At 47.9% G+C, this 11,110-nt stretch overlaps 1 protein-coding gene across 1 annotated transcript; it reads right to left on the bottom strand.

Moving 5' to 3' along the window:
- Window positions 1–265: 265 nt before the first annotated feature.
- On the bottom strand, window positions 266–10,579 carry LOC141201627 (uncharacterized). Its single transcript, XM_073663633.1, has 2 exons — window positions 7,306–10,579; window positions 266–361 (listed from the first exon to the last, which is right to left on the bottom strand). Exons 1-2 carry the CDS (start codon window positions 9,375–9,377, stop codon window positions 280–282), a joined length of 2,154 nt encoding a protein of 717 aa, XP_073519734.1. The 5' UTR covers window positions 9,378–10,579; the 3' UTR covers window positions 266–279.
- Window positions 10,580–11,110: the final 531 nt, after the last annotated feature.

Below are 11,110 nucleotides of genomic sequence, written 5' to 3'. Positions count from 1 at the left end.
ATGATGGTGAAGTACTTTTAACCAGTGCAGAAGTACATGAAACCAGACACCGCAGTCTTCTGGCCCCTCTCTGTCGCGGTAACCCAGGGACTCTAACTGTGAAACTGCAATCACTATTAAGCCTCAGCCCTAAAGTACACCACATATTTAAGTTCTGCTGGTATTTTTTGGGGGAAAAGGCAACAATTTTAATGGAAGTGGTCATCAGAACATGATACCTGACCAACCTAGGCGGCGGGATGGGTTAGGGGTCCTATTACCTTACCCTGGGCTGCAGAATTAAGAATCCACCTTGCTTCTTGTTTTAATAATAACACATGAAGATTTCCAAATTGTGGAGGGACCTTGACCTTTTCTATTCCTGCAAAACACTTCGGATCAGCATTATGATAATCATGCATGTGTCGTCTAAGTGGAGGAGCTCCCTTTCCAGTAATTATAGAGCGATAATGTTCTCTAGATCAGATAAACAGAGCTCATATAGTTTTACCTTTGTTATAGAATTTACATGGGGAGATGACGTATACCACATGCTTAGTTCTACATGACACAAAGTCCTTCACATGTCAGGTTAATGGTCCTAAGCGGAAGCTTATATCTGTGATCTGCAGGTGGCAGAACGAGCAGCTGCCGCATCTGAAGTGTCTCTAGCCTGTTAACTGTATTGTGTTCAGTTCTGTTTCTGACTATTAAATCTCCCAATTTACTACTTCTACATGAAGATAGGGGTTTATTATTGGCTTTCTCGTTTAGCTCTTTGTCACTTTCTATCAGGTGTCCGTTTTGTCTTATAGCTGTATGGATCACCTTATCCATTGCTTTGTGTTTGACAGTTAAAGTTAACCTCTCTACAGTACTCTGCTTTGTCTTATCTTTCTGTTTTAATAAATCTTTTTGAGTTTTTTTACAGACTCTGTCTGTTCATTTAGTAGGGGTAATGGATATCCTCGACTAAGAAAATTATTTTTGAGTTCATTTGCTTGTCTGGAAAATGTGTCATCATTGTTATTGATCTTTCTTAATCTCAGGAATTGACTGTAAGGAGCCATCTCTTTGTGTGCTGTGGATGTGCACTGTTATAATGTAACAGCAAATTTGTTACAGTGTTTTTTTATGCATTTCTGTAACTATTTTTCCTTCCTGTATGTTTTGTTATGCACACGCCCGGACTAACTGGTGTGTGCGTGTTTAGTGATTCCTCTGGGCCATGAACCGGAGAGTGCCTGGAGGGGCGTAACTAAGTATCTACCCGATCCGACCAAGGTCGCACGACGGCATACGATGCCTGTGCACCAGGGAGGAACCGAGCAGAGGGACCAGGTGCTATACCAGGTCAGACCCCGGACACGGCTGTTGACCCACACCGGAGAATCCAGGAACAGGCAGGTTAGGCTGGCACACTGACTGGTGGGTATAGGCAGGCACGTCTGGTATGCAGACAGGCAGGCACTGGTAAGCACGACTGGTATGCAGGCAGGGGGTACTGGCAAGCACGGCTGGAGTGCCGACAGGGAGGCACTAGCAGGTTGGAGCACAGGCTGGATAAGGTCCAGTACAGACTGGGACCCAGGAACAGAACCGCAGATGCGGTAGACAAGCAGAGCAGAGCGAGACCGCCGGAGCGGTGAACAAGAGTAGAGCAGAGCGAGACCACCTGGAGCGGTGTGCAAAGGCAGAGCAGAGTGAGACCGCCTGGAGCGGTGAGCAAAGGCAGAGCAGAGCGAGACCGCCTGGAGCGGTGAGCAAAGGCAGAGCAGAGCGAGACCGCCTGGAGCGGCGAGCTAAGGCACAGCAGAGCGAGACCGCCTGGAGCGGCGAGCAAAGGCACAGCAGAGCGAGACCGCCTGGAGCGGCGAGCAAAGGCACAGCAGAGCGAGACCGCCTGGAGCGGCGAGCAAAGGCACAGCAGAGCGAGACCGCCTGGAGCGGCGAGCAAAGGCACAGCAGAGCGAGACCGCCTGGAGCGGCGAGCAAAGGCACAGCAGAGCGAGACCGCCTGGAGCGGCGAGCAAAGGCACAGCAGGCAAGAACCGCCGGAGCAGTGAGCAAGGCAGAGCAGGCAAGAACCGCCGGAGCGGTGAGCAAGGCAGAGCAGGCAAGAACCGCCGGAGCGGTGAGCAAGGCAGAGCAGGCAAGAACCGCCGGAGCGGTGAGCAAGGCAGAGCAGGCAAGAACCGCCGGAGCGGTGAGCAAGGCAGAGCAGGCAAGAACCGCCGGAGCGGTGAGCAAGGCAGAGCAGGCAAGAACCGCCGGAGCGGTGAGCAAGGCAGAGCAGGTAAGAACCGCCGGAGCGGTGAGCAAGGCAGAGCAGGCAAGAACCGCCGGAGCAGTGAGCAAGGCAGAGCAGGCAAGAACCGCCGGAGCGGTGAGCAAGGCAGAGCAGGCAAGAACCGCCGGAGTGGTGAGCAAGGCAGAGCAGGCAAGAACCGCCGGAGCGGTGAGCAAGGCAGAGCAGGCAAGAACCGCCGGAGCGGTGAGCAAGGCAGAGCAGAGGGGACAGGCCTCTGTTCACACGGAACAGACTGGAAGGGAAAGGAAGAACCAGATACACACAAGATACTTGCAATGAAGTAGTGAGTGGACTCTAAACTCACAAACGGAAGTACAGCGACAACGAGTAGGAGTTAGGTGCAGGTTCAGACTCTGCAGAAAAAGGGAAGGTACGGACATAGAGAAAAACAGGAAACAGGTTAGGAGACGGTTCAGACAGGAACTGTTACTGCAACAAAATACAGGAAGGAGCCAAGGTAAAGCCAAGTGCTGGTTCAGACAATGCAGGAGAAAGGGAAGGTACGGACATAGAGAAAGGTAACAGGTAGGAGACAGTTCAGACAGGAACTGAGTGTTCAGACAGAAACTGACACTGCAGCGAGATACAGGAGCGAGTCAGGGTATGCGGCCCCCAGAAAAGGCGGAACGAACAGGCTAGGAGCGTGTTCAGACTGGCCTGGAAATACAGCCTCCAGGAAGGCGGACAGACAGGCAAGAAAACACAGACAACAGGTCTAGGTATGCGGCCCCTAGAAAGCGGAAGGAACAGGCTAGGATACAGTTCAGACAGGAACTGCTACTGAAGGAGATACAGGAGCCAGTCTGGGAATACAGTCCCCAGAGTGGTGGAAACAGACAAGAACAGAACAGGACCTGGCACATTCAGAGTAAGGCAGCACACTGAATGAAAGCGTTGCCCAGGCATCAGCTACCAGGTGAAGATGGTTTAAATATCCAGTGACTAACAGCAATAGGCTGAGGACGCATAAGGGGTGTGCCCACAGCAGCTACAAGAAACAGGAAGTGACCGGGCCGCCGCCCTAAGCAGTTAGAACAGAGACAAACAGACAGCATGGAAAGAAGCCAGGCTAGCAGACTGGACTGATGAACAAGTTTGCGATCTTGCATAGTGAGAGATGGTGCCCTATGCAAGAAAGCCACCAGGTATGCTACATATTTATTTTGACATTGAAATATTCTAATGAGTTCCTCCACAATTTGCAGTAAATTTCATATTTTGAACATTAATTTAATTCAGATAAGGAACAAAAGAAAAAAAAACTGTGCATTAGTGCCCGCCCATCCAATAAACACATCATCTACATACTGGAGATACGCACGAATGTGTCTAATACAGTGTTTCCGGCCCCCCACAGGTCATGTTTTCAGGATCTCCTTAGTATTACACAAGTGATTGAAGTATCATCAAGGCATCAGGAATTCTCTCACCTGTGTAATACTAAGGAGATCCTGAAAACATGACCTGTGGGGGGCCGTGAGCAGGGCCGGCGTCAGCACCCGGCGCACCCGAGCAAGTGCCGGGGCCCTGAGCAGGCAGGGGGGCCCACTGGCGGTCGTGCACCCCGCTGGGCTATGGGCGGAGGAGAGCGGTGTCAGCACCTGCCCTTCTCCACCGCTTGCTCAGGGACCGGCAGCCGGATACTTACCTCTCCCCGTGCCTCCGCAGATCCGCTGTCTTCCTGCTCTGCGCTCCCTGTGACGTGTCAGGTCAGAGGGCGCCGTGACTTCTTTCCACCGCGCGCTCCCCTGAGCCGTCACAGGGAGCGCAGTGCGGGACGACGCCGGCAACGCTGGAGTCCGGACCCAAGTAGCGGGCAGCAGGTGAGGAGGAGGGAGGTGAGTATTTGATTTTTTATTTTTTTTTAATGTATGGAGGCATGGGGCATAATATGGGTAGGTGACATCCTGCATGGGGCATTATAAAGAGAGGGGGGGGGTGACATCCTTCATGGGGCATTATAAAAAGAGGGGGGGTGACATCCTGCATGGGGCATTATAAAGAGAGGGGGGGGTGACATCCTGCATGGGGCATTATAAAGAGAGGGGGGGGTGACATCCTTCATGGGGCATTATAAAGAGAGGGGGGGTGACATCCTGCATGGGGCATTATAAAGAGAGGGGGGTGACATCCTGCATGGGGCATTATAAAGAGAGGGGGGTGACATCCTGCATGGGGCATTATAAAGAGAGGGGGAGTGACATCCTGCATGGGGCATTATAAAGAGAGGGGGGGTGACATCCTGTATGGGGCATTATAGAGAGAGGGGGGTACATCCTGCATGGGGCATTATAAAGAGAGGGGGGTGACATCCTGCATGGGGCATTATAAAGAGAGGGGGGGTGACATCCTGCATGGGGTATTATAGAGAGAGGGGGTGATATCCTGCATGAGGCCTTATAAAGAGGGGGGTACATCCTGCATGAGGCCTTATAAAGAGGAGGGGTACATCCTGCATGGGGCATTATAAAGAGAGGGGGTGACATCCTGCATGGGGCATTATAAAGAGAGGGGGTGACATCCTGCATGGGGCATTATAAAGAGGGGGGGTGACATCCTACATGGGGCCTTATAAAGATGGGGGGTACATCCGGCATGAGGCATTATAAAGAGGAGGGGTGACAGCCTGCATGGGGCATTATAAGGTGGGGAACAGTCTGCATGGGGCATTATAAGGGGGGGGGACAGCCTGCATAGTGCATTATGTGGGGAGAACAGCCTGCATGGAGCATTATAAGGGGGGGGACAGCCTGTATGGGGCGTTATGTGGGGGGTAACAGCCTGCATGCAGCATTATATGGGGGCCAGTATCCTGTATGGAGCGTTATAAGGTGACCAGTATCCTGTATGGAGCTTTATATGGGGGCCAGTATCCTGTATGGAGCTTTATAAGGGGACCAGTATCCTGTATGGAGCGTTATATGGGGGCCAGTATTCTGTATGGAGCCTTATATGGGGCCCAGTATTCCGTATGGAGCCTTATATGGGGGCCAGTATTCCGTATGGAGCCTTATATGGGGGCCAGTATTCTGTGTGGAGCGATTTGCTGGTTTCTGAGCTATTGTGGAATTTACAATAGATATCGCTCATGTAATGTAAGAAGTGAAATCTTTGCATTGTACTATATATATATATATATATTTCTCTGCGGTATCTGTGCATCATGAATCGTGGTATGTATTAAAGGGGCCCACTGAGACTCTTTCGCCCAGGGCCCAGAAAAACCTGGAGCCGGCCCTGGCCGTGAGGATGGGGTTTGGGAAACACTGGTCTAATATATGGGTTTGAGGTAGTGGTGACATATTTATCTTCAAAAAAAGCCAAGAATAAGTTGGCAAAAACACATGCCACAGGGGTACCCATTGCTGTTCCAGCCTTCTGAAGGAACCACTTGTCCAGAAATTTAAACGTGTTATGGGATAAAACAAAACCCAAAGCTTCACTTATAAAGTCATTATAGTCCTTATTTTCACCTGCATTGTTTAACCCCTTTACCCCCGAGGGCGGTTTGCACGTTAATGACCGGGCCAATTTTTACAATTCTGACCACTGTCACTTTATGAGGTAATTACTCTAGAATGCTTCAACGGATCCCCCTGATTCTGAGATTGTTTTTTTCTTGACATATTGTACTTCATGATAGTGGTAAAACTTCAATATGACTTGCGTTTATTTGTAAAAAAAATCGGAAATTTGGCGAAAATTTTAAAAATTACACAATTTTCAAAATTTGAATTTTTATGCTTTTAAATCAGAGAGATATGTCTACATAGCTACATAGTTTATAAGGCTGAAAAAAGACAAGCGTCCATCCAGTTCAGCCTATTTCTTGTGCACTGCAGCTATTCCGCAGCATTGATCCAGGGAAAGGCAAAAAAAAAACATGCGGTATAGGCCAATTTACATCATTGAGGAAAAATTCACTTCCCGACTCCAATCTGGCAGTCAGATTAAATCCCTGGATTAATTAACTATCACTAAGCATAATATGTAATTTTATTGTTCTCAAGAAAGGCGTCCAGGCCTCTCTTGAACTCATTAAGTGAGTTGGACATCACCACTTCCTCTTCCAGAGAGTTCCAGAGTCTCACGGCTCTGACCGTAAAGAATCCCCTTCTATGCTGGTGCAGGAACCTCCTTTCCTCCAGACGCATAGTGTGCCCCCTCATCTTTGTCACCATCCTTGGTATAAACAGGTCATGGGAGAGATCTCTGTACTGCCCCCTGATGTATTTATACATGTTTATGAGGTCTCCCCTAAGCCTTCTCTTTTCCAACGTAAATAGGCCTAATTTTGACAACTCTCTGGGTATTCTAGTCCCTCCATTCCCTTTATTACCTTAGTCGCCCTCCTTTGTGCCCTCTCTATCTCCAATATGTCTTTCCTGAGCACCGGAGCCCAGAACTGTGCACAATATTCTAAGTGCGGCCTTACCAGCGCTTTATACAGAGGAAGAACAATGTTCTCATCATATGCCCCTATTCCTCTTCTGATGCATGCCATGACTCTATTTGCCTTCGCAGCTGCTGCCTGACACTGGGCACTCCAATTTAATTTGCTGTTAACCAAGACGCCCAGGTCCTTCTCCATGTCAGATTTCCCCAACAGTTTCCCATTTAATATGTATGGGTGACTGCTGTTTTTCTTTCCCATGTGCATGACCTTACATTTATCGGCATTGAACCCCATTTGCCATTTTTTGGCCCAACTCCCCAATTTATCTAAATCCTCCTGTAGCTGTGCCCTATCCTCATCTGTATTAACTACTTTACAAAGTTTAGTATAATCTGCAAATATTGCTATTTTACTATGCAACCCTTCCACTAGATCATTAATAAATATATTAAATAGTATAGGGCCCAAGACAGACCCTTGAGGCACCCCGCTAGTAACCCTGACACACCCTGAGCTTACTCCATTGATAACCACCCTCTGCTTTCTATCACTCAGCCAGCTATTTACCCACTTGCACACATTATCCCCCAGACCAAGCATTCTCATTTTATATACCAACCTTTTGTGTGGCATGGTATCAAACGCTTTGAAGAAGTCAAGGTATACAACATCCACTGACTCTCCCCGGTCCAGCTGTGAGCTCACCTCCTCGTAGAAGGCCATCAGGTTTGTTTGGCAGGAGCGATCCCTCATGAATCCATGTTGATATGGAGTTAGATAGTTATTATCATTAAGATATTCTACAATAGCATCTCTAAGAAATCCTTCAAACAATTTACCCACAACAGACGTTAAGCTGACTGGTCTATAGTTCCCAGGGTCACTTTTAGACCCCTTTTTGAATATTGGTACCACATTTGCTTGGCGCCAGTCTAGTGGGACAGTCCCTGTCCATAAAGAGTGCTTGAATATAAGATACAGCGGTCTGTCTATCACATTACTTAATTCTTTTAGTACCCGGGGGTGTATGCCATCTGGGCCTGGTGACTTGTCTATTTTGATATTATTTAGGCGTTTCTGAACTTCCTCTTGGGTTAGGTGGGTGATATTTAGCGGAGGGTTTACTTTATCACTTTGCATTTCCTCCAATAAATTGTTTTCTTTTGTGAAAACAGTGGAGAAGAAGCTATTGAGTAGGTTTGCTTTACCCTCATCGCCCTCTATGATTTTACCCAGGTTATTTTTCAATGGGCCAACTCCATCAGTTTTAATCCTTTTACTGTTTATATAGTTAAAGAACAGTTTGGGATTCGTTTTACTTTCCTTGGCAATTAGTCTCTCTGTCTCCTCTTTTGCTATTCTTATTTGTTTCTTACAGATTTTGTTTTTTTCCCTATAAGATATTAGCGCTTCCTCGCTGCCTTCTTGTTTAAGTTTACTGAAAGCCCTTTTTTTGTTTTTCATTGCCCTCTTGACTTCCTTATTTAGCCACATTGGCTTCCTCCTATTCCTAGCCCTTTTATTCCCATAAGGTATGTACCTTCTACAGTGACTATGTAGGACTCTTTTGAAAATTTCCCATTTTCTATCCGTGCTCCTATTACTAAAGATACTATCCCAGTCTATAAGGTGAAGGGCATCTCTTAGCTGATCAAACTTTGCCCTCCTGAAGTTCAGTGTTTTTGTGACTCCCTTGCTGGGCACCCTACTGAAGCACATGTGGAATTGTATAATGTTGTGGTCACTATTTCCCAGGTGCCCCCCGACCTGCACCTCAGATATTCTGTCTGGCCTGTTAGTTAATATTAAGTCTAAAAGGGCTGTCCCTCTAGTTGGTTCCTGCACAAGTTGTGACAAATAATTGTCTTTGATAATTGACAGAAACCTGTTTCCTTTCTGAGATCTACAGCTTTCGGTTTCCCAGTCTATATCGGGGTAGTTGAAGTACCCCATAATAATCACCTCGTTATTTTTTGCTACTTCGTCTATTTGTCTCATTAATAGACTTTCCGTGGCTTCTGCTATATTTGGTGGTTTATAACAGACTCCTATGATAATTTTATTATTGTTTTTTGCCCCATGTATCTCCACCCATAAGGACTCGACCTCCTCATTTCCCTCCCATACATCCTCCCGTATTGTAGGCTTTAGACACGTCTTTACATATAGACAGACTCCACCCCCTTTCCGATTTCTTCGATACCTTCTAAACAGACTGCAACCCTGTAAGTTAACTGCCCAGTCATAGCTTTCATCTAACCATGTCTCGGTTATTCCCACTATGTCATAGTTACCTGTAGATATTTCTGCTTCCAGTTTATCCATCTTGTTTGTCAGGCTTCTGGCATTTGCTAGCACGCAGTTTACACGATTTTGATTTGTTCCAATCTTCTCCCTGTGGATTGTATTAGAAATTTTCTTACCTCCCTTCCAAGTATCTTGTCTTGGACCTTCTTTGTCGCACTTCATATCTTTCATTAGTATGTTCTCTGGTTGCATGTTTGTGTCCGGCGTTTTTCTTCTCATCCCCTCTTCTTCTAGTTTAACGCCCTCCTGATGAGTGTTGCGAGTCTCCTGGCGAATGTGTGTTTCCCGGGTTTGTTGAGGTGTAGTCCGTCTCTGGCAAGGAGTCCGCCATAGAGGTAATTCACACCGTGGTCCAGGAATCCAAATCCTTGTTGTCTGCACCATCGTCTCAGCCAGTTGTTCACATCAAGGATCCTGTTCCATCTCCTGACGCCATGCCCGTCTACTGGAAGGATAGAAGAAAAAACTACCTGCGCATCCAGTTCTTTTACTTTCTTCCCCAATGCTTCAAAGTCCTTGCAGATTGTCGGTAGGTCCTTCTTTTCCGTGTCATTGGTGCCAACATGTATCAGAAGAAATGGGTGGACATCCTTGGAACTGATGAGCTTCGGTATCCTATCGGTAACATCCTTGATCTTCGCCCCTGGGAGGCAGCATACTTCTCTTGTGGTTATGTCCGGTCTGCAGACAGCTGCTTCTGTTCCTCTCAGTAGTAAGTCTCCCACCACCACCACTCTTCTTCCCTTCTTGGCTGTCCTTTTTCTTGTCGCTTCTGGGTGTTTCTGGGTGCTCTTTTCTTTTTTGCTTGCTGGTAGTGCCTCATCCTTAGGTGTGCCATCTTCGTCCTCCACAAGTCCTTGGAATCTGTTTCTCAGTTGTGTGGTTGGTGGTGTCTCCATGGTCTTCTTGCTTCTTTTGGTCACTTGCCTCCACTTGTCTGCCTCTGGAGGTTCTCTGACGCTTCCTTCACTTTCCGTGACCAGTAGTGACGCTTCTGTTCTGTCCAGGAAGTCTTCATTTTCCTTGATGAGTTTTAATGTCGCAATTCTTTCTTCCAGTCCCCGCACCTTTTCTTCTAAAAGAGCCAGTAGTCTACACTTCTGGCAGGTGAAGTTGGTTTCAGCTTCTGGTCAATCTGTTAACATGTAGCACATGTTGCAGCTCACCATGTAGGTTGTCACATCTGCCATGCTGCTCCTTGTCCCTGCTGACTTGATGTCTGTCTTCTTTCTTGTGATACCCTAAGATCGCGGTTTGGCGATGCTGTACCCAACGATCTTCTAGCTGAAGGAGACTCTTCGCTTTTCCCAGAAGGCACCTGGAATATGCAAATTGTCCTCTTCAAGCTTCAATCCCTGGTTTGGCGATGCTTTCCAAGCAGCTGGTCCCGGCTGTACCCAACGATCTTCTAGCTGAAGGAGACTCTTCGCTTTTCCCAGAAGGCACCTGGAATATGCAAAGGGAGAAATGTTAGGGAGATATAAAAGGGAAGGTGGAGCCAGGCAGCAGTTAGTCTAGACTGGAACTGACAGAGAGCAAACCTGTTGAGAGAGTTCCTGCAGTGTAAAAGCCTTAGAGAGGTCAGCCTGCAGTGGAGCTTATCCAGATCAAGACTCCGTGTAGCTCAGAGAGGTGAGCTTTAGGTGTGCCGGCGCCATAAGATCGGTGAAACGCGGCACGCTGCCGTTAGTGTGAGTAGCCTATTGAGGGTCCGAGTAGGCTGAAGGCAAAAGAGTAGAGAGTTAGCTCATAGGGGGCAGAGGAGCTTAATTAGCTCACCCCGAAGAAGAATCAGTTACCGAACACCGGGTCCGAAGCTTACCGGGATCTCCATGACCCAGTAAGATAAACCAGAATCCCTGGAGAACTACAAGCCCCAGGATCGCTAAAGTGCTGATACGTACCAGAGCCAGGAGACACATAGGCCCCGTAGGTCGGGAGCGTGCACTCCAAGAGAAGGCCCTACCACAAGGTCAGCCAGCGCAGGACAGAGACAAAGTTAGGCCTAGCTCCAGGCAGGTCAGAAACTTATTTCGCAGCAGCAAGAACCAGGAGGCCAAAAACCTGCTCATTGGGGAGGATCCGGACATACACCCTTCACCCTACAGTGCTCCGGG

The sequence above is a fragment of the Phyllobates terribilis genome, unplaced genomic scaffold (genome assembly GCF_046119375.1).
Source record: "Phyllobates terribilis strain yellow unplaced genomic scaffold, ASM4611937v1 Scaffold_120__1_contigs__length_5212024, whole genome shotgun sequence".
Taxonomy (NCBI): domain Eukaryota; kingdom Metazoa; phylum Chordata; class Amphibia; order Anura; family Dendrobatidae; genus Phyllobates; species Phyllobates terribilis.
The sequence above is the reverse complement of the archived record's forward strand: the minus strand, read 5'-3'. Positions and strand labels throughout refer to the sequence as shown.